The sequence below is a fragment of the Pteronotus mesoamericanus genome, unplaced genomic scaffold, assembly GCF_021234165.1.
Source record: "Pteronotus mesoamericanus isolate MK-2021 breed Mesoamerican mustached bat unplaced genomic scaffold, CSHL_Meso_final contig_347, whole genome shotgun sequence".
Classification (NCBI taxonomy): Eukaryota; Metazoa; Chordata; class Mammalia; order Chiroptera; family Mormoopidae; genus Pteronotus; species Pteronotus mesoamericanus.
In genome coordinates this window covers 1,377,574-1,401,183 of record NW_026555137.1, presented here as the reverse complement: position 1 = coordinate 1,401,183, position 23,610 = coordinate 1,377,574, and the positions used below count along the sequence as shown (strand labels likewise).

Sequence of the window (23,610 nt, the reverse complement as noted above, 5' to 3'; positions counted from 1 at the left end):
TCGGGAGGAAACTAATGCCCTTAAGCAACACAAAGTATCCTCTGTGCGAGGCAGCAATTGCGGATCCTCTGCAGTGCGCCCGAGGGCTGCTAGGTCCCTCCTTATCCCCATTTTTTTTTTATGATAAACACCCTTGGAAGGAACAATTCATAAATAACGAGGACAGGGCTTTGGGGGTGGGGAGGGGTCTTTGAGGGCCATGGTAAAGAAAACAGCCACACATACCACTTCTGGCCAGTTTTCAGTATTTCGAAACAGTGGGCCACCTGGGGAACGCTAAGAACTTCTATTTACACCCCAACTTCCCTCTGTCCCCCCAACAGCCGTGAGGGCCGACCGCATGCGCGGAGGAAGGAACAAGTTCGGGCCGATGTACAAGAGAGACAGGGCCCTGAAGCAGCAGAAGAAAGCCCTCATCCGCGCAAACGGACTGAAGCTCGAGGCCGTGTCTCAGGTGATCCAGGCGATGCCGTCCGAGCTGGGCATCTCCTCCGCGATCCAGAGCATCCACTCTGCCTCCAAAGGCCTACCTCTGAACCACGCTGCCTTGCCTCCCACAGACTATGACCGGAGTCCCTTTGTGACCTCCCCCATCAGCATGACCATGCCGCCTCACGGCAGCCTGCAAGGCTACCAGACCTACGGCCACTTCCCCAGCCGGGCCATCAAGTCCGAGTACCCCGACCCCTACACCAGCTCTCCGGAGTCCATCCTGGGCTACTCGTACGTGGACGGCTACCAGACGAGCTCCCCGGCCAGCATCCCGCACCTGATCCTGGAACTTCTGAAGTGCGAGCCGGACGAGCCGCAGGTCCAAGCCAAGATCATGGCCTATTTGCAGCAGGAACAAGCGAACCGGGGCAAACACGAGAAGCTGAGCACCTTCGGGCTCATGTGCAAGATGGCGGATCAGACGCTGTTCTCCATCGTCGAGTGGGCCAGGAGCAGCATCTTCTTCCGGGAGCTGAAGGTAGGTTGCAGCGGTGGCCGCGTGCAGGGCCCGTTCCGGAGGGACCGGCCCTCTTCCTCATTAGCAGGCTCCGGGGCTGAGCGCCCGCGTGTTTCAATGGGCTCCGCCGCCCGCGCCCCCTGTGGGACTTGCAGGGAGGTCCTGAGTTCAGGACCCGCACAGCTTGACTCCGCGGGGCTTCTGCGTGGCTCTTCATGTGTAGGGATGCCATTTAACATAAAGTATGGGAAACAGGTTTTGTTTGGTTTTGGTTTTGTTTCCTGCAAAGCATAAGGTCTTTATGTGGTCCCGCTAACTCAGATGGTTTATGGCTAGATAATTTAAGTCAATGGGAAACAGCACCTAGTGCACTTTAAAAAAAAATTAACCCAGTCAAGAGCTAGCTCAGAGTCGTGTCCTTTCAAAAGGTAAAAAAGAAAGCGCCCTCTGGAGCTGCGGTCAGACCGTCAAGAACGCAGATCCCACCGCGGGGTAGCGGTGTCAAGTCGGTATTTACTACCTGTTTGCCTGGACTTTTGGTTGGTGAAGCCTTTGTTTTTGGAGCAAATTCCACCAGGATGTTTACTGACTTTGCAGGGGGTGGGCCACGGTGAGTGCTGGTCTACTTGGCTCGGGTTTTGGGCCTTATAACCTATGTCTGTCGTTGATTTTAATGGATTGGTACATTGTAAACACAGTCCTTGTTTGCATAAGGATCTCTGTTTAACTGCATAATTATTTTATTTCCTGAAACTTAAGACTGAATTAATATGGGAAAGTGAGATAGATGCTGGGAACCTCGGAGCAGCCACCAAAGCCCGCTAGGCAGCCCCTGATTTCATCCTCTGGTTGAAAAACAAAAGTGAATTCTGGATTTGATTTCTAAGTGCGTCTGTTACAAAAACAAGTCTTCCTTTTGCTGTCACGGCGGGGGCGGGGGGGCGATGTGCCTGCTTAATATTCGTGGCCTCTGACCACCCTGGACAGCCGGGGAGGTTCTTAAATCCACGAGAGGACAACACAAAGCCACTTCCCGGTTAGAGGGCCGCTGGTGAACACTGCCCCGCAGGAGGACGCGGGGCTCCGGAAGCCGCGCGGGAGCGGGGCAGCGCGCGTCCACAGCGGTCCGCGTGAAGCGCGGTAACCGTGCGTGGAATCAAAAGTTTCCTGAACAGGCCCGGGGAGCGTGCCGCGAAGATGGCGGGGGCACGTGGCCATCGGCCCCGGTGCTTTCTCGCGGAGTGGGAGGTGCTGGCGGCCGGACGTTCGGAGGCAGAGGGCTGGCGGGCAGGTTCGGCCGGGCAGTCTGAGGGCTGGGCCGGGACATCCGTCCCCGCATTTTCATCGCAAACAAACTTGTCTGGGGTTCTCACAGCCCCTCTTTCTTTGTCATTAAGAGAACGGGTAAGGCCTTCAAAAATGAAAATGACGATGATTTTAGAGACAACCGGAAGGCAAGGGCGGAGGAAGGCGGCTGTGCAGTCCGCGGGGCTGGCTGTGCGTGTCGCTGCCGGGTGCCTGCGTGTGGGCAGCGTGTCACCTGCTGAAGGCTGGATCTCTCAGCTGTCCGACTGCATGTGGGGCGTTTAGGGGCAGGGGTGTGAGGGGGTAGCGCCGCTGAAGGGTCTGCAAGGAGTAAACGAGGCCCCTGAGCAAAGCACCCCAGCCTGGGGCTGGCCCGCAGGAGACAGCTCAATCCTCGGGAAACCCCTCTTGTTGCTCCCTGGCCAGCACGTGGAGGCTTTGCAAAAGCTGCTCCTGGATTCAGGAAGGAGTGTGCAGGCAACTGCTCTGGCTCTTCCCTGGAGAAACAATGTTGCCGCCTGCGTTTGGAGGAGTGTGCTTGTGTAATAAGCAGTCATCGATGACTGGGGGGGGGGGGGGGGGAGCCTCCAGTTTCCCCGCAGGGAGCGGGGTACAAAAGGAAGGCACAGCCGAGGAAGACAGAATATTGCCCCTCAGAGATGTTAGGGGAGACAGTTTTGTAAATAACTATGAAAAACCATGAAGGCGCTGAAGCTGGGGCTTCTGGGCCCTGGGAGAACGCCCTTTCTCTCCAAAGTTCTCTTTCTCTCCCCTGTCACTGAATTCTATGAGATTCTTTTCTAGGGCATGAGGTTTACTATTTGGCTAAAACATAAATACCTCTGGGAGCGGGCATATTAAAGCAGCATTAATCATTTATACGGCTGTGTGATGCACGCATCAGCCTCTTGTGAGAATGTGCTTTGAAAAGGCAAAAGGAAGTCCGAACCCCTGGGGGCCTCTCGGGGGTGGGGGGCGGGGCCCCCTGAAACACAGGCCAACTGGGCCTCGTCTGCCTTGGGCTTACGTGGAAAAGGAGGGATTCAGCTGCAGCGTTTTTCAGAGGAGGAAGCGTAGAATTCAGAATAACCGAGAAACAGTTAAATACAGAGCTGTGAGGTGACTCTCCTGTTTGGAAGGATTCCTTTTCCTTTTGTTTATGGAGTTACTTTGTCAAAAGGCAGAGCGAGGCGTTTGGAGCTGGCACGGAGACACGGGTATGGCACATGTTTCTCCAAGGCCGGGGCTTTCAAATGTTTTTAACTACGACCCGTGGTAGGAAGTACGTTTGGCGCCAGAATTTGGTGAGCAGAGCACGCCCCCCGCCCCCCACACAGAGAACCTAGGTTTCACTAGACCGTTTGAGACCTGTGCTTTGTACTTTGTACTTTTCTCTGTGCTTTGGTACTTTCTATTATATTCTGCTTTAGTTCCATTTATTTCAGATGCTTAAAAAATTTCTGGTCCTAACCCACTAAACGGATTTGACTTTGACGTCACACGAAGGAGGCAGCCCAGGAAGGCCTGCTCCGCGCGAGGCGTGGTGGGCGTGGCCCGCCTGCCGGCTCGAGAGCTGCACCCGAAAACAGCCTCTTCCTCCTGGCGTGGCCTCCGTGCCTCCCCCCCGCCCCAGCCCCCGCCCCGGCCCACGGCCCAGGCCCCAGCCTACGGGCCTGCAAAAGTTGTGATCTTCAAATGTCATAAAGAAAGATGAATACTTCCCTTTAAACATTTCTTTTTCTTTCCACTTCACAGCAAATTAGCCATCAAGAGATAAACGTCCAGAGCAGATTGCTTATGACTGTACCACCCACCCCAAGATGAAAAGCCGCCTCTCGGCTCCCGGGGAGTAATAGGGTAATGAGGCAATTTTGCAAATGACCCCTTGCTCCCTTTCCCGGACCCTCTGCCTTGTAGGCGAGAGAATCCAGAGTTCATTTGTTTGCTATTTAAGGGGACAGGGGTCCGGGAGGAATTTGGTGGGTTGTTTTGTATTCCCTCATGTTTGCAGGGCACAAAAAAAGATACTCTGGTTTCTGTCCGAAATCTTGGAATGAGAAGGGGGAAGCCATTGCCCCCAACCTTGCCGCTCGTGACACGTTTAGCGCATACGCAGAAGGGAAACGGAGAGCATGCGCACAGACCACCGCATTTCAGAGCCGGGGGCAATCCGGGAGCGGGGGCGGGGCCGGTCGGCGCCCCCGGCCAGGGCACAGGGGCACAGGGCTCGCGCAACTCCTGGCCGAGGAAACACGGGTGTTCCGGGCCAGGGGAGGTGTGGGGAGATGCTGGGGCCCTGCCTCCTTCTTTCCTTTAGCAGAAACTGAGGCAGGAAGGGGACTGTGATGTGCCCAGTATTGTGCAGGTCAAAGGGGCAGCACTTTTATGAGCCGCTTCCTCCCACGGTTACCCTGCCTAGAGCTCACACGCGTGCACACACGCACGCATGGCATTCCCTTGGACTGCAAGCGTGCGCCCCTCTGCCAGGGGCGCTAACGCAGATCTCTGGGTTATCAGGAGTCGGTCACCAGCATCATCGATGACGAAGTCACTAGCAGTCGGCAGGACAGGTTTTCCCGGAGCCCAGGCAACCCCTGCGGAGTGCGGGAGTTGCTGCAGAAGACACCGTAACTCTTCCAGGCCGTCCGGGAACCGTTCGGAGACTGGGCCTCCCGCCAGGCCCGGAGCCGCGACCCCCCGGAGGTTTCCACACCTCACTGCCCCGGGGACCGCTGGTTTCCCGGGAGGGTCTGGCTCAGGAGGCCCCGGGTGAGGATTCCCGTGCGTTTGTGGAAATAGGCAGAAAGAGACCGCCGGACTGGGACCCGGTGGCGGGTGAGCCGCGAGTCGCAGAGATAGGAGGAACGATTTGCTGGTCGTACTGAACGTGGTGCCTGACGTTCAGCGCACCTGCTCCTCTTAAACCCAGTCTGTCTTGCTGCAGCGCGTGCTCTTGACCTCTTCCGTGGGGCTTTTTTTGCGGGGGGGAATGAAGAGCAACTTCCAGAGCCGCCGCCCCCCAGCCCCCCCGAGAGAGCTGTCTCTGAGTCCGGAAGCTGCTGCTGCTCTGCCTGCGCTTTCACTCTCCTCTGGGCCCTGAATCCGCCCCCTCCCCCGCCCCCCAAACACACTGTTGACCACTAATGAACCTGCAGCATCTATTTGATCTTCTAATGAGACCAGATGTCCTAAGAGGGTTCTGGGAACCGGGCGAGGAGAACTTCCCCCCGACGAATGAGTCTGATACATGGAGGAATAAGAAAACTGAAATTAATCCTGTCTGAAACACAGAACTCGCATTTCTGTGGAAAATAGGCCTCGCAGACTCGAGGAGGCTGCCCAAGGAATCCAGATGCGCCGAGGCCGCTTCCCCAGCGCAGCTCTGTCTAAAGTCAGGAGCCGGGGGAGGAGGGAGGAATCCCATTTTTCTCGTCTGTTAGAGCAGCGTCCTGAGCAGAATTTCTTTTTCATTTTTCTTTTTTGGAGATCTCTTTTCCAAGCTGTAGTCCCTTTGCCAACCGACACAGGCCTCAGGCCGAGGTCTCACGGCTCTGCCCCGAACGGCACGCAGTGTTCGGTAGTCACCTTAGCACTTCCTCCCTGTGCGTAGGGCGGGGGTGGGCGCGGGCGCGGGGGTCTGCGCGATGCCCCCCCCCCTCACGTGGCCCTGCCCACCTGCCTTGGCCTGTGAACGGAGGCCCGGCGTCCGGAGTCCAGCTAGCAGCCGTGCCCCCGGGCTCCCGTGACGTCTGACGGTCACAGGCGGCCCCGTCACCACACAGTTTTCATTTCTCCGGATGCAAAGGGGCCACTGCCGGGAGGAGGCGAGGAGCAGGAAACGCACTTGGAAGTGACTGCCACTCGAGACGGGCGAGGGGAGCCCAGTGAGACGTGGCCCCGGCCTCGGCTCACCCCGCAGGACCAGGGAGTGGGCGCCGGCCTTTTCGCCCGCCCGAGGTGGGCGCGCTGTCCTCGTGTCTCGGGGGCTTGGGGAAAACGCTGGAACGGCAGGTTCGACCTGGTCTCTTGGGGCTTCAGGTGTCGAAGGTCCGCTCCCAGGGCTCCCTCCAGGCGGCCTGGCCTCCGGGGCGGCCGGCCCTGCCGCGGAGTCACGCGCGCACACAGGTGTTGCTGCACACACATCTGCCTCTGGTTTAGGGCTCCGCGATGTCGGCCTCTGGTCCCCTAGCCACTGAGTCAGCTCTCCGCGGCCCTGTCTCGTTTTGCAGCAGCTGTTCCTCGGTGCAAATGCCCACATGACTGTACGACGTGCCTCCGCGCTGTCCTTCGCGGAGGCGTCACCCAAGTGATCCTTGTCTTGGTACCCTGTCCGCTTTGTTCAGGGAGATGACCTCTGAGAGCTGCAGGCCCGGTCCGGCGCTGGCCTCCGGCGCCACGGCTCAGGTCAGCCAGCTGTGTGCCGGCAGCTTCCGTGGAGACGCCCCCCACCCCACAGGAAGCCGGGCTAGTTGGCACGAGCGCTGGTAGCCGTGGGTGATCGCGGCTTCACGCTGGCCTGTTCACACACCTGATAGGCTCGCACTACTAATCTGTAATCCCCTAGGATGCTGGGGAGCGCGGGACTTACCAGCCACGCCCAACAAACCGGCCTGGAACTGGCCACCGTGGGTGCCTGGGCGTGAGCAGGGCTGTTCCCTGCCTGGGCTCTGCTCCAGGCCAGGCGGCGGCGGCGGAGGCGACGGGTGGGAAGGAACTGAGTGGGTGTGCCGTGTCGCCGCGCTCAGGCCCTTCCCTGGTCTCAAGCAAGGTGAGCTTGGCTGGCACCTCTGGAGAGTGGGCGGAGCAGGCTCTTTTGGACCCTGGCTCCCAAGGGACATGCCCTTCCCAGGGGCCACGCCCATCCATCCCTTCTCATGCTCAGGGGGACAGGCACCCACAGGGACGCCACGTTTGCTAATTCGTGGAAGTTCGCTAACTCATTTTTTAACCAAATCAGTCCTCTTGGTCCAAGAGCCTGTTAGTGCCAGCAACGCTAACCAAGGCACATGATTCGGCGTGAGGTCTGAGGAGCAGGAACGAGAAAGGTGGGGAGGGGGTGAGGGAGGCGTGGGGAGCAAGGGCCAGGCTGCCATCCGGCCCCGAGGCGCGAGTCCCTGTCATAGGCAAGGGCCAAGGGGACAGAAAACACCCCCAGCCTTCCCGGGCTCCAGGGCTCAGATGGCAGATGAGAACAGTGGCCGCCATCTGCTGGGTTTTGCCGCGTCGGACGATTGCTCAGCGCTTTACGAGTGTTATCTCACTTAATCCTGGTGGCCCCCGCGGCCGCAGGCGCTACTACTCCTGGCTGACAGATGAGAACGTGTCCTGGGACCTGCAGACATGTGGTCACTGGCTGGCCCCACGCCCCACGGCTCATATGCGGCAATGCCACCGCTCGGACCTAAAGGGGGCGTGGTGTCTTTGGCAAAGGTCCAGCCCCGTGTCCAGGTGAGCGTCACCGCTGCCTCCCCGGCGCCCGTTGGCAATAACAGCTCTCCCAGGACCCGCGTCACCCCTCCGCTGCAGAGAGCAGTTTATCTTCGAGTGGCTCTGACGCAAAGCCTGTTTCCTGTTTCCCGGCAGCGGCGGGTGCTTCAGTGGGGGCCCGCGGCTCCTTGCGGCCCCTGCGGTGGCCCGCGCTGCCTTCTCTTTTAACGCGCCCCTCAGAAGTCACGCCCACGCGCCCCGGGCGACCACCGGGACGGATTCCGTGTCTTCGCACGTGGCGCTCTCAGAAGACCCAGAGCTTGGAGACGCCACCAGTGCTCCCGGGCGGTGGTGCGGCCGTCCCTTCCGCTCCGAAAACTAGGAGGAAACCAGCTTTCCTTGAAGATTTAGAAACGTCGCTAGGACTTCACAGCATTCAGGGTTCACTTGACAACCCAGCTCCACCGGACTCCGAATTCCGTCGTCATGCACCCACAGAGGGCGGCCAGCCAGCGACAGGCCTGCGGTCCACCCTGCCCCGGGCGGCGCGCGCTTTCCAGAGGCAGAGCCTCCCTTCGCCCCGGCCCTTCCAAGGCACCCGGCTCCACACGGTCCTCATTCTGGGCGCGGGGGTGTCACGGACCCGGGGTCCAGGGGACCCAGCGTCCACGGCAGGACCGCCTCCCATGAGTCAGTTTCCACCTTGCTAAGTAACCTGCTGACCACATATTTCACCTGGAAGAGCAGGACCATTGTTTCATTTAAATGGAAACATTCTTTTGCGGGAAGGAAGCGCAGGAGACACTGTTGCATTAATGAGAGGCTCCAGTGCGGAGACCACCCGCCCGGTGGGAGAGGCAGCGAGCACCGAGCTGCATGGAACACAACACCCCTTCTCGGTGAGCCGAGAATCCCCGAAGGAAGGTCCTGTGAAGCGACTTCTTCACTGTGGCGCACGGAACGCACGTTCACTCGCGTGCACGGGTCTTGGGTCCCGGCGAGCTCTTCCCCGGCTGGCTTTGTGCGTCCGCCACAGAGTTCTGCACGCACGTCGTGCTTTCAGGCATCTGGGTCATTCTTTTATTCTTTTGAAAGATTTTATTTACTTCCTTTTAGAGAGAGGGCAAGGAAGGGAGAGCAAGAGGGAGAGGAACATCGATCGGTTGCCTCTCGCACGCACCCCGACTAGAGACTGAACACACGACCCGGCCTGTGCCCTGCCGGGGAGTCGAACTGGCGACCTTTCGCTTTGGGGGAGGACACCCGGCCGAGCCCCACGGGTCAGGGCTGAAATGCTGGCTCGTTCGAAGGCCCGCGGACCCACCGTATCCCGCCCGCCCTCGCCACAAACGCCGCCCCACCCTCGCAGTGTGCTTTCTCGATCTCAAGTCGCGACGAAGAGGAGGCTTCGTTTGTCACCTAATTAACAAAAAACTTAAGACATATTACATTTCCCTTGTAAAATAATGACACAGATGGGCGTTTGGGAGGGCGGGCTGGCAAGAGGACTCTTCACAAGCTTCCCTTTGGGCGATGAAAAGCCGTTGTGTTGTTTTGACTCCCTAATCAAACGTAATGGGGCGGCTGCAGGGCCTCAGATCTCCCCAGTCCGGTATCAAAGGGGGATGCGGTGCCGCGGGGCTGATGAAAGGCATCTCTCACGGCGTCCTCTCCATGAGGGATCTGACACCGCAAATGAAAGAACGGCTCTGCAGCTGAACACGCTGGCGCCCGCGACGCCCCTGCCGTAATGGGAGCCGCGGTATTAGCTAGTTAACACGTTATCACATATTTTAATTGATTCTTGCTCCAGCTTTGGAGAGGAAAAAAAAATTCCTGGATCTGTTTGGCAAGTAAATTAAGCAGGAAAGATGCTTGGGTACACGGAGGTGGCTGTTGGCATTCAAATCACATCCAATATTTGTGGCACAAACATAGCCCTCACTTTTGGGGGGAACGACTTGCTTTAAGCGCATTAATAGGTCGCAGCCATGCTTTGGGCTCGTGGCTCTGAATGTGTCCAAAGGCGTTTGACTTGGCCACTGAGGATGACTTCTGTAGTTTTATCGGTGACACTTTGCCACCTTGAACACATAACTTCATTCCGGTCACATGTCTGAGCGGCTCCCACCGAGGTTTTAGCTTTTAAAAAGGATTAAAACACATTCTGCGTGCATTTCACCCGATGTGGCGTTTCCCTTGAGAGCGAATCCCACCCTCCAGTGCCCCCCTAAGACTTCTCTGGCGTCAGCGATCAGCTGGGACCTCGCCGCGGGCCAGATTGGGTTTTGATTCATTTGTTGAGTCCTTGTTTAGCGGTGCACACAGCCGCCCTTGGAGCTCCCGCCGAGCCCCCCCTACCCCACCCCCCGCGGGGTCCCAGGATTAGGACGAGGCGGCGTTCCCCGGAACAAGTGTGTTCCCCCAGCATTTCCCTCGGTGGGAGCCCCGACGGGGTGCCAGTACGTGTGACAGACACACAGGCCGCCCCACCGTGTGTGCGCTGAAGGCTAAGATTCTATCTGAACTGGCAACTGCCACTTAATCCTCAGGAGAGCCAGCCACCCACCGAGAAGCAGAGCCTCCATCTAGTAATGACTGAAACAGAGAGAGACAGAGGTTTGCCCAGAAGGCAGCGCACGCCCCTGGGGGTGCTGGCCCCAGGGCAGCAGCCAGTGTGGCCGAGGGCCGCGGAGGGGGCCGCGGCGCCACGGGGAGCCCTGGGGGTGAGCAGGAGTGCGGACCGGGCCGGCGGGTCGGGGAGCAGGGGAGGAGGGGCTGTGTCATCAGATTCTCCTGCGCGGTTTTATCTGAGGCAAAGGGAGGGTCAGAGCAGGAGACCAGGGGCCCGGGGGTGGACCCCCGTCACAGCCAGGCACGTGCTGCCGTGTGACCACGTGGCTCCGGGTCAGGCATCGCTTTTCTCGTGTTTCCTAACATTTAGCTGAAAGTTCGTCTCAGTAGGTACTGCCTTGCACCGTTGACGGCATGTAGTCGTCGCCTTTGATACACTTGATTGTTTTGGTTATTCCTTCCAAAGGGACTTTGCCTCCTGGGGGAGCACCCGTTACTATTTGTGGCATGTAGGCACTGGAGGCCTTGGTTCTTGTTTCATGTGTAAACAAATGTAATGTTTTCAAATGTCTTTGGTATAATATTTGGTATAACGAAACAAAACATAAGTATCTTTGTTTTGTTTTCTTTTGACCTTGGACTGATCCATTGCTGTTGATTTCATAGTCACCAATTCGATGTCCCCCAACAGCCTTCTGAGTTATGCACAGGTGTCTAGCCGAGTGTACACAAAGTGACTACATACCTGCTTTTGCGGTCCCACGTCTGCCCCTAGCGATCATCCCTCCCTGCACTCAACGCATGTCGATCAAATGCCCGCTCTGCCAAGGCCTGGGGTCTAGGTCAGGGGACACTGTGGTGTCCAAGATCGACAAGGGCACTACTTTTATTGGGGCTCACATTCTAGGGGGAGGGGAATCAATAAGATGGAAACAATAAGAGGGAAACAATAATAAGATGATGATGATGATGATGATGATGAATTTTTGAACAAAAGAGCAGTGAGGTCCAGGGAGGGCAAAGGTCCGAGGGCCTCCCAGCAGGCAGCTGACGTGAAGAGCTGACACGTGCCCTGAGCGCTAAGAGCAGGGACGAGCCGGCCTGGCCGACCCCGAGACACGTCACGCAGGCGCGGCTCAGCGAGTGCGGCTCCCTGAGGTGCAGCCGCGCTCGGTGTTCCTGGGGCCCTGGGGGCCGCCAGCGCCGCCGAGGTCACTCTCGATAAGGTCCGAGAGGCTGCAGGTCCAGCTCAGGCAGGCCCAGGGTCTGAAGCCCTGGACGGACTTTGTCAGGTTCTCAGGACAAGAAGCGCTGCTCAGGCCGCAGGGGGGACACGGGTGGAAAGGAGGCGAGGAGGGAGCAGGGGGGCAGCGAACCCAGAGAGAGGAGGCGCCAGCTCCGACCACGGTGGGACCGCGGGGACGGCAGGAGTGGGTGCGCTGGGGACACGTGTGGGTGTTAATCCAGCGGAATTTGTTTAAAAAGGCATTGAGAGAAAAAGATGAGACAAGCAAGATCAGGTTTTGGTTTGAGCCACCGAGAGCCCTTTGTTGAGACGGCCCCGGAACCCCCAGGAATGGGGCCTGCAAATTCCCCACAAAGCTCCTGCACAGATGGAGCCAGTTGCCAGAAGCTGTCCTTAGATGCCCCTTGGGGAGCCACTTGGGGACTTATCCCAACCCCCACTTTGGTTCAAGGGAACACAGCTAGACAACCTGTGCAGAGAGGGGGTCGAGCTCTTCTTGAAGGCCAGGACTTCCCCCGGTCCCCGGCCACCGAGGTCCCCGGCCACCGAGGCCGGCGTTGGCAGCAGTGAGGGAAGACGTTCTCTCCTCTGCAACCTCAGCCCTTCCTCCGGCCGCGTGGGCCACGCCCTCCGCGTCTGTCACCCACACACACACACACACACACACACACGGCACGTGGCCGCCCCTCACTGGGGGCAAACCTTGGACTTGGTTACTCAGGTGGCAGCTCCGTGAACACCCAGAAACACCGGCACAGGGGGATCCAGACGCCCGTCAGTAATTAAGTCCCAGGAGTCCCGTTCAGACGGGGCCCCCGTGCTGACACGCTGACCAGGTTGCGGACTCGTTCGGGCGGCGCTCGGGGACTCACGGCCAGGAAGCGTGTGCGGCCGGTCGCCCAGGGCTCCCATCCTGAGACTGGCTCGGAGGGGAAGAAAGCGGGGCACCTCAGGCCCCTCGGTTTAAAAGGGTTCAATGTTACCTCGAAGAGCATTTTTCTGACTTCAAAATAGATTCCCCAGAAGCTGACCCAAAGCGTGAGTCAGTGCCTGCGAACAGATGCCGCAGCTTTTTCTCCATAGCCCTGTTTTTGAGGACAAAGCTGCCGGCTATTTTAAGCATTCTTTCTAAGCTTTCTCTCCCACCCCTCAGAAATCTTCGTTGCTCTTTTAAGAACCTTTTCCATTTTTTTTTTCCTATGGTAACACAGGGTAACCAAGCTACAGTTTTTGTTTTTGTTGGGTTTTGGTGGTTTTTTTTTTCTTTTTTTTGATGCTTCTCTCCCCGCAACACAGAGCTGTGGGCGGTGTTTGGATTATAAAACAAATCCCGGGATTTATCTACAAAATTATAGATGAGCATGAGTATGTCATACATGCTAGAATCAATAACTCTGCTAATAATGAGTGTTTTATCTATGCTAATTCTTAAATCTCCCCGTATTCCAAACGGCGCTGGGTCTCCCACTGCTGAGTACCTCGCTTCATTTACTCTGGATGTTGGGGAAAAAGGCTGATACGATTTTGTCTAATATCTTTGTGGCTGAAACAACTTCTTGGCAGTGCATTGAGGGGCCCCGGCAGTGGTCACCCGCAGCAGGGGTCGGTCCCAGCTGTGTGGACCCTGCAGCTTGTGCCGTTCAGGAAGCTCTTGGTCAAAGACAATGCAAACACGTATATCTTCTCTTTTACACGTTTTACAAAACCATGAGCTCCTCAGAGAGGGGGTAACATCCAGAAAATAGCGCCGCACCGTTTCGCGGTCCTGGCTTCGCCACGGCTTTGAGCCCCCGCCCCTTCACGGCAGGAGGGGGGGAAAGCCCCATCAGCTCATTGGCTGACATCTGAAAGCAGTTTGCTGCCCAGAGTAGTTTACAAACAGTTCTGGGCTAAGGAGTGTTTGGTTAGCTTTAACTTGATCAGAACAAGGCCGTAGCTTTAACTTGATCAGAACAAGGCAGTGAAACCCATTGAAATGGCACAAAACAAGCTGTTTTGTCCCCAAGCTGTTGTCCCTGCACACCTGAGAGCAGGCCACTGGGGATGCTAAATCGTCCCCGGGTGGAGACCCGGTGAGTGGCGCCCACCTAATTGCTCCCACTTCCCCTGACTCTCTCCCTTGATCAGTTTTAGAGCAGAGGAGGAAAAAGTATTTTTATTTAAAAAAGAGCTTTTGAGATTGAATGCGCGCATTAATGGCTGGCTATTTCTCTCAATAGACTTTGAGATAAAAAAAAACCTAATTATCTCCCTTCCCATGGGTTTGGCGGTTCTGGGGGAAGCTGAGGTGACGCTGTGTGCCTCAGCGGCTCAGCCCGGAGACAGAGCGAGCCCTGGTGTGTCACACAACGTTTTTTCCAAAGGTCTGCAGAATGGATCCTTTCAAAGGGCGGCATCCAAACTGCCTTGACTTTGAGGTTAACCGAGTCTGATCAGGTATCGTAGGACCGCCAGGGGCCGGTCAACACAGAAGCAGTTCCGTGCATTGCCTTAGACACGGGGAAGAAATGGATTTATCTTTGCTATGACTGTCTCCACCAGGAAGTGCGTAGAAACGGGTATGGTCTGCCTGCCTCATCAAAAATCGAGGTGCAGAAGTAGCAGAAGCGAAAGCAGCCAAACCGATCTTCTGGATTTTGGATGCCTCTCACGTCAGAAAACTTAATGGCTTCAAAGGGAATACAGACGCGTGTTCCAGTCAGCAATCAGGGGCGGGGGGCATTTTTAAATATTCTATTTTCTAACTAAATTATATAGCAATCCCGTGTTTTTTACCTCAGTAGTTTTTTGATTGCTGAATTCCTCATGTGTTAGCTGAAATGGCCATCTTGCTTCCATTTCAAAAGACAAAACTTGAGTGCTGGGCAAATACATGACCTGCCCCAGAAAGTGAGATTCTTGTAATCAAAACATCTAAAGGTCACATAACGTTTCGTGTAAAATCTGGAAAGAAAGCACAGTTGTATACCCCTCCCCCCATTGAAATCTGTTTTTAGTTCATCGGAAATGGGAGTAAAATATTTTATTGAGTCTAAATATAGGCTTTCATATATTAAAAGAAAAGCTATTTACAGGTGATTTGTTACTAAATAAATTCTTGGAGGAACACTTTTAATTACCAGAAAGGCAAGGTAACAAAACCACAGGAACCGGGCCTGAATACGGCGTTCAGGGAGCCATGCTGCCCGGGGCTATAAATAATACCCCCGCCCCCGCACTATTATTAGCATGTGCGAACAAAAGAAGATTCCAGAAATAGAAAGGGAAGAGCATCGTGGTGCTCCTTGTATTCCCCTGCATAGGAAATGTTTCTAGCGAACTCATGAATTGAGGGGGTTAATGGGTTTTTAAAAAGGACATTTCCATGCTGTCTGTTTGCCAAGGAAATTCTTCTCCCAGCGTGTTTGTGGGCCAGGCAGGCCGATGCTTCCTCAGGGGACGGGAGGTGTGATGAAGAATCTTATCTGCACTTCCTCACTGAAGTCAGCCCTGATTGCTCGCCCCGCTGTGAGCTTATTTGGTTGTTGGCAGGTTGCATCCACCGAGGATGCCTTAGGGCTGCAGGCGGAAGGGGCTGAGGTGTGCAGGCACCGTCCCGGGCCCGGAGCGGGGCCTCCTTTCCACCTGAGCCGCGGGGCGCTCCGCGTCCTGGGCAAAGCTCCGTGTGGATCCCTGAGCCCATTTTCCTGATGGAGGAGTGTAGCGAACATAGTAAACAGCAGTGGAGCCCCCAACCGTCCAGGCACACTGCCAAGCAGTGGGGATACAAAGTACCTAAGAACACCTGGAGGGACTGGCTTGGGGACACACAGTTAGGATTCACAAAGACTGTATCATAGGGGTGATACCTGGGCAAGAACCCAGGGCAGAGCTGCTCTGCCTACGGACCGGGGACCGGGGACCCTGCAGAGACCTTGCAGAGTTCGAATCAGCGCGGTATTGAGCAGGGCCTCAGAGTAAACAGCCGGGGCCGCGACCGCCTTGCCCGAGTCCCGTGGGAGGAGCTGGCGAGAGGCGGTGAAAGCACCACACAGTGCACGCTCACTGCTGTTGTCCGGTGCGACACACAACACACCTCCTTTCTATCTCCTTTCTCTAACAGAAGGGTTCAGGGGCAGAAACACTTTCCGGCTTCGAAGTCCTGATTGTGTGTTAATTTTTGTCTTTTTTGATAACAATTAGGAGTATAATCATTCGAGAACTGATTGTAAAGCTGTAGTGGACAGTGAGAGAAACGCTGATCTCAAACACTTTTATTTTTTAATTTTTGGGGCTTTTTCACCAGGACAGACCAGCGCCAAATGAAGAACAATACCGTTCCCAAATTCAGATATATTTTCCCATAAGTAGTGATGACAGTAATCATTTTTAAAATAGTCATGTGTTGGGTGATTTTCAGGATATGAAATTATGTAGATGTGACATATAGTAAGAAGATCAATTTCTAAGCATGAACTACTTATTCACCAGCCCTCTGTGTATTCCGGTAAAAAGAGAGCATCTTCTAAGCCAAAGAAGGACTAGCATTCTCTCTCGCCCCTAGAATTTTATTATTTCCCATGTTCAGTCAGACAGCTCTGTGATTATTTCATTTCGTGATTTATTCCAGAGATTTTTGAGAGCCTCCTACATGCAGTGTCAAACAAGGTGAACAATATGTTAGACTCTCTGTGCCCATGTCTTTTAGAAACATTTGAAATACACAGGCAAGCCAGGCCTTGGCTGCACTGCCCACCCCCAGCCCTGCCGCGAACACGCAATGATGCCTTCTTAGCCACCAAGGAGGAGAAAAGGCCTCTTTGCATCGGCAATACGCAAATTACTTTGGAGCAGGCAAATGATTTGCGCGGGCCTCCGTTTAGAATCGGCGCCGTGAACACCTCGCACCTCTGGCTGCTTTTGTTGGGCGGAGACGCCGCAGGCAGAAAGGTATGAATAAAAGCAGGGTGCTGCCCTGTGCCCTGCGCGGCCACGCGTCCCAAGCCCAGGTTCAAGGGCAGAGGCGCGAGGCTGCCTGCCCGTGCTCTGGGACCCCGGCTTTTCTCCCGGCTTCCCTCTGTGCCCTCCCCGACCACGTCTGGCCCGGCCGAGGGTCCTGCGATCGGGGGCCGGTGAGCCCTTGAGGCCAGGTCTCCAGAAAATAGGGGCTTGGCGGTTTGTTTGAAAACACACACGCACGCATATATAAAAGCTCTTCTGGTTTCGTTTGATTTTTGTTAGAAACAATAGTGTTTATTTGTCATATTTGGCTTAGAATGTCTTTGGTATTCGGTCCTTTCAATCTGAACAAGAAACGCGCCTCAATAACATCTTTAAAAAGCAAAACAGGTCTCAGCCGAGGGTGGGTGAGGGCGTTGGACGGCGGTGAGTGGGAACTTCAGCCCAAGGACAGAACAGGCGAGAAACCGTTTTTTCCTCCCTTTTCTTCAGAAGTAGCCTTCCGCGTGGCTTACTGTGCTAACGTAACCCCGGCTCCAACATTTCAAAAGGCGCAGAACTTCCCAGCACGGTGATAAAGTTTTCCTGTGTTCCAATAATAAAACCAGCGCGCCTGGGGTTGCCAGTTCCTCCAGGCTCAGCGACTTGTGAAGAGAGCCTCGCTCCTAAATGCAGTATCAGTGGAGGAGTCGGAAACAGATGTCCACGGCACAATGCTATTTGTTGTCACTGTCGATACGATGTGGCAACTTCCCCAAACGAAATTGTTTGTGGATGGAAAAGAATGTAGGCAGTGATTCATGCCCAGGAATTCTTTCTTTTCTTTCTTTTTTTTTTTTTTTGGCTGCAGGCTAACCATATTTTATTTGTTTTAAACCCTAGAACGTTAGGATAACTTAACTATGAGAGTATCTTTTCCATTTTGGGGTCCAGCATTTCCTTCTAAGCGGAGGGAGTATTTTAGGAGGCTTTCTGCGAATATGGAACCCCTTACTTCTGCCTGGGAATTCAGATAAAGGAATGTCATGCCCTGCTGAGTGTTTTGGTCAATAACGCCTATTTTTTTTTATTTTGTGAGTAGTGTGACTGGGGAATTTGAGATGATCGGATGTTAAGCAGAAACTTATTTACGGGTACTAGGCAGCACCGCACGAGCTTGGTTTGAAAGTTCCGTGACTCACGTGCAAGGGCACACGCTGGCCGGCACTTACTGTCAGAGGCGGCGGCTTTACCAGGGCCAGTTAATATTAATCTATAGAGAAACTTCAACTGCGCTTACAACAAAACAGGTACAACGGGGCGACCTCAACATGAGACCTGCCATGTCGCAGGACACACACGTATACACCATTGTTGACAGGAAGCAACCTGAACACCAATTCAAGGCATACGGCCCATCCTTCCAGTGACATTTTTATAAAGACAAATTTTAGTCCACAAACGAAGGCCTTGGGTCGCTTATTCCTAACAGACGGATACCCACGGCCATCACTAAAAGTGTTTTGTTATTTTAAATACATAGATGTTTCTTATACCAAGGTTTCTATATATGTCAGGGAAACAGCTTTAAGGGACAGAGCACAGAACCGGGCTTGTAAACAGCAGCCGACGGGACGAAGGTGGCCTCTGCAGGGGGAGGAGGCTGGAGTCCCACTTCTGCCGACTGTCCCCTTAACAAGCGGCGGCGTGTGGCTCCCTGGCGCCCCGCCCTTTCTGTCTCTGGGAGGTGACAGTCAGGCTGGGCAACCTTGGGCTGTTAGGGCCGGCGCAGGCTTCGGTTCCAGTTGGGTGATACCTTCAAAAACCTCCCATTCTGCCTTGTCAGCGGTCACCCTCGGTGACGTCTTCGAACGGAAACACCTCTGGGCACCTGATGACAAAGAGGCACACTTCTCCCCGGAAAACGTATAAATGGGAGCGTTGGCATGAAGTCCTGGGGCTTCATGGGCGGTGGGTCCCGGGCGGCAGCCCCCTGGCCCGGGAGAGAAGCTGTGGAATCTGCACGATTCTGCGAAGGTCGAAGCAGCCATTTTTTTTTTTTTTTTTTTAATGACTGCTTTAGCATCAGAACACTGTAGTGGGGTTGTTTTTTTTTTTAAGTTGACTATTTTTATTTCCTCACATTTCCATGTGTTAGAAATTAGACATTTGGTGTCAGCAGGCGGGAAGGATGAAAACACGCACGTTGGCCAACTAAAGACCAGTGTGAACTTAAAGAGATTCTGTGTGCACAGGAGGGTTAGGGTGACAAAGATGCCACTGTCCCAGCGAGTGTCCTTGCCTTGGAACAGGAAGCGAACCCACGAAGGTACGCTCGCACCTGTCACTCAGAGCTGAGACAGGTGGTGGTGGCTGTGTTTAATTTATGGAAAAATGAAAACTGAATGCCCTTCTCACGGAGAGAAGGCGTGGAGAGCACCCCTTCCACACTGAACGCCCCCGGTGACCCGAGGAAGCAGGCGTTTAAGTTGCAGATACAAACCAGAAGTTCGTGCTAACTCAGACTTACGAATATTTAAACCGGTCGCTTCCTTCCAGGACACATCTGTTTGTTTCTTTAAGCCACTCATTGGTAAATTTTCCTAACTTCTAATGTCCTTTGAAGCAAGCTTTGGCCTTCGGACTTCGGCCTTTCGTGCACACGAACCCATGTGATCCTTGAGTGATGGTCATATTTTTCTGTACACGTTAAGACATCCTATAACTGAACACGTGCGGTTCATTTCAACGCGTAGTGTGGCGAACCCCTTTCCAGCCCGCACACGGACAAGCACAAGCGTAGCCAAACTTCCCTCTGGCCGCTGTGGCGGTGGCTGCTCAGCTCTCCGGCGGAGACCTCCTCCCCGGCCCGCACCCCCTTTTTCCGAATTCTATGCGTTTCCCGGCTTCAGGGCGAAAGCCGCTCCGGCGGCCGGTTTCTGGCATCACAGCGCTCCCGGGGCAGAATCAGCAAAACAGACACCTGAACCCCGGGGCCCCCGGGAAGCCCCCGGCTTTTGTCAGAAGTGATTTCAATAGGAAGTCCCTGCCCAGTCTTCCCGCGTCACCTGCACGGAGCTTCCTGGAGGAAGGGGCGGCCGGGGGCCGGGACGCCCGCCCCGTCGGCCGAGCCGAGCCGAGGCCCCGAGCCTCCGCGGCCCTGTTCGATCCCCGGCGGTATTTTTCTCTGTTATGTCACAGAGGTCACCTGGCTCATGTGTGACAAACTGCCTGCATAAGTCACAGTGCCAGTGGCAGAGATTTGTAACTGTGCCCCTGGTCCATTGCCTTTGAATTATTTCCCGGGCCCACTGCTTTACATTTACACTGCGCCGGAAGATGAACAGGGGCAGGGAGGGGACCCAAGGGCAGGGTCTCATCCTGAAGGACACGGGGAACAGGTGGGAGGTTAATGGCCCTACAGCCGTTCCACCAGCCTCTGAGGCTTGATATATGGGCCTCGGGCCTGAAACGGGCATTGGCTTTCAAAGATATATTATTTCATTTGAGGAGAGACATTCTGGAGTTCCTGCATTTGTCTGCTGATAGATGAGCCTCTGGCCACAATCGGTTATGGCGTGTGAGTTTTCCTGGGGCCCGCTCCTGTCCATAAAAATTCTGCTGAGCTCTCCAGCCTTCCACCGGCCTTTACGAACGGGGTGTGCGCAGGCTCCGCAGCGCGCTCCGGGCTTCGCCGCCGCTGTTCTCGCCGGCCCTTTCGAACCGGGGCACGAGGGGGGTGAGAGACTCCTGCGTTCGTTCACACATCACTGGATAAGGGCGGCTTGGCCCCCACAAAGGGGGTGGGGGGGGCTGGGGGTCAGGCACGTGTGCGGGTCCAGGTTTCAGCCGCCGCTCGCATGGAAGGCAGGTACCCCCGACAGCTGCTCCGCGCCCCCTGCCCTGAGCTTTTGACAAATAGCTTTGAAGCGATTTGGGGATGGGGGTTAACAGGCAGTTGGAAAAAAGATGCTTTTACACAGAGACCGAAGATGGATTTGCGAGAACCGCTGGGCAGTGGTACCAAAAAAATGCGTCTGCAGGCTCACATGTTACAAATGAATTCAGCTGGTCACTAGATTAATGGCAGCAGCCTCTTGAATTAACCTCGTGTGGCCTCTACAAAGCTGTATTACCTCTAAGACGGCCGAAGTCCCTCAGCCCCTGCCGACCAGTGCCCACAGACTTAATAATATTCATTAAAATATTAGGAATTCTACTCTGCCTTGATTGGTGGGTGATCTGAAATTATTAACTCCAGCGTGGGAGATATATAGATCTCTCTCTCTCTATAGAGATATGTAGACATATAGATATCTATAGAGAGAGATATATATGAAACTTTTGACTTGATAATCCCTGATAACGGATACCAGCCTTGTCCAAGAGAGAACGCTGATTTTTATGGTAAGCATTAAGGGAAAATGAGCTCCATGAACTCACGACCTGAACAAAAGGTGAGTTTTCTTTCCAGCTCCTTTGTGCCCCGATGCTCTTGCGTTCGGTGGCCGCTCACACCACCATATAAAATGTCAGAATCCCATTCGTGGACATTTTTACCCTGAACAGCTTTTTCCAAAGCAAATTCTCCACACGGACACACTTCCTGCAACCGCAGAGATGTATCGGTGTCTCTAAGAGGTTGATACCGGGCCAGCTACCTGATACTAGGTGAGGACCAATAGGAATTTGATGTTTGAATGAGAAACACGCTGCGTGACAGACAACAGCTACGTCCAGAGACCCCGACGAGGCACCCGTCCCGGTCTTTATGCAGACAAGTCAAGCCCGGCCCTGGGGGGAAGATGGGGTTTCCAACCATCTGCCAGAGCGGTTAATAATATGCGGAGGAGACTCCGTGCTCCGGGAGGCTACAAAGCCATTTTCCCCTTTCCTGCAGAAGACCGCGGATTGCCGTCTGGACCGGGAAGACTGCAGAGGTGTGTTCACCACCGGCAGGAAGACAATCTGATACCTTTCCTAAAGGAAAGCTTCAGAATCAGGAGCTACATAGAGAGTCGCCTGCCAGGCGCCTTGGTGAAGGGAGCCTGCCTATCCACTTGTTGCTAAAACAAGTGGATAAAGAGATTGCTGGCCACGTCGGCCCCCCGCCCCCCCGCTCCCAGGCAGGGCAGGGCGGAGCGGACGCGAACTCCACGGAAGGGCAGGTCCCGAACCGCACAGGCACGCTTCTCAATCACAGAACATCTGTGGCCGCTGGACGCTTTTTTGCCTGTGACCTAAATGCTTCTGTTTCACATTTAAAAAGTTACCAACTTAATTTCAGTCCTCTTGACCCCTTCCCTGGACCACGACCGCATGGCCGTGTCCCCACCGAAAGCCAGGCTCCCGTCAAAGGAGCTCACAGCATGGAAGCTCCTCCTGAGCCAGGCAGGGCCTCCGTCCCCACATCTGTCCACGTCCCCGCTCAGAGGGACCCCTCTGTGAGCCGATCCACAGGACGCCGGTGCTGGGGGCGGCCACGTATTGCTCATTTGCAGTCGGACAAAACACGAAACACAGAAAGACTTCAAAGCCAGTGGACCCAGGATCTCAATACACAGAGTCGCTTGTTATCGCAGAATTAGAATAACAAAGCACCAGTGTGACGCCCACAGAAACTCGCCTGAGTGTCTGTCACCCAACCTGAGACGCGTTCAACATCTTTTTCTAACAGCCGTGGAAGAGGCATACTTCACACTCTGTTATCCTGCGTTGTTCATTTTAATGACATATCTGGGTCTCCACCACACTTTGTATTTGTACGTGTAATTACCCGTATTAAAAAAAAAAAAAACCCACTCATTAGTGTTCTGTTCCACTGACTTAATTATGCCCTTAATTAAATCTTGACTAACTGGAGGTCACCGCGGTGGCAGTGGGATTTGTCACTGTTTGTCAGCAGGTGTCTGGTTGTGTCTATTTCTGGTTTCCCTGTGGTTCGACTCTATTTAAGAGCTTTCTTTTTTCCTCAATGCCCCAGAGAGACAGACAGATCTGATTGGAGGAAGGCGCCGCGTGTATTTGACAGGCAACTGCTCCCCAAAAGCTTGTTTGTGAGAGGAAATTTTTGTTCCCATTAGTCTAGGAAAATCTCTGGCGTATGGGAAAGATGCTGAAAACAAACTTGTGTACGAGATGCACCTTTTAAAAGATTAATGTGTTTACATTCTCAAAATCTGGATCGTAGTTATTTATGCAATTCTAACGGTTCCCTACAGAACGAAAAATGTTTTTTTGTTGTTGTCGTGACAACAGTCGCTTTAGGTGTTTTGCACCAGGGTTACTTTGTATTAGTTAATTGTTTGGCTTGCGTTTGTCACTGTAAAACTATCAAACGAAGTACAAAACTAGGAATTCAGTGGGGAAAAAAAATCCGTCTTCGCTGTGTCTAATGTACACATCAAAGTCAATTCATTATTGGGAAGGAGCGTTAATAATGTATTGGGACGCTATGCCTTCCGATTTCACATTGGAACGTTTTAGACTCGCGATTTTAGCACATTGCTTCGGGGAAATGTTACTCCCGTGTTTCCATACATGACAGGCACCTAATGCTGATCTGAGTCATCGATTAGTCCTGGCAAGCTTTTATAATTAGTCGTCAGCCTTTCACTATAAGCCCCCCAAAACGCTTGCTGTGAATCTACAAAGCTTTTTTCTTTATTAATCTGTTTTTAATCTAAAAATGTAAGCAAGCTATCTGAAAGGCACTAGTTTGTTTGGGGTTTTTTTTCCTGAAAATAAGATGCCCCTCTGGCTTAAGCCCTGAGAAAGGAAACTCTGGCTAGACATCGGCCCCTGTGTTTTTCAGTCTAGAAGGTTTTGGACTGTGAAATTCTGCTTTTTAAATAAGAACATGTATTTTCATGTAAAGGGAAGAAGGTACAATTTTTCTACCAGTTAAGTTTTTTTCATCACTCAGATTACTAGTGGTAACTTTAGATCAGGCACCAACGTAGAATAGTATCGTGGCTTTGTTTGTCATACTTTGTCAATACAGACGCAATTTTGATTGTTTTACCTACGCATGGGCATGGCAGCGGAAGAAGGAATTTTAAAAGAAATGTATACAATTGTTCGATTTACCCTATTTCTGACATTGAAACCAATTCCTATCAGCCTGATGCATTAACTCCAAAGCCGCCCCTTCTGAAGTAACAAATATTCTCGTTTGCAATTCAAATAATTC

At 54.0% G+C, this 23,610-nt stretch overlaps 1 protein-coding gene across 4 annotated transcripts in view; it reads left to right on the top strand.

Moving 5' to 3' along the window:
* Window positions 1-23,610, top strand: part of NR5A2 (nuclear receptor subfamily 5 group A member 2) — an 82,985-nt gene that overhangs the window by 16,787 nt on the left and 42,588 nt on the right. For all 4 annotated transcript variants that reach the window (XM_054576548.1, XM_054576546.1, XM_054576545.1 and 1 more), the window contains one exon: window positions 324-970. In XM_054576548.1, coding sequence (XP_054432523.1) covers window positions 324-970 — 647 coding nt within the window. The remainder of the gene's footprint in view (window positions 1-323; window positions 971-23,610) is intronic.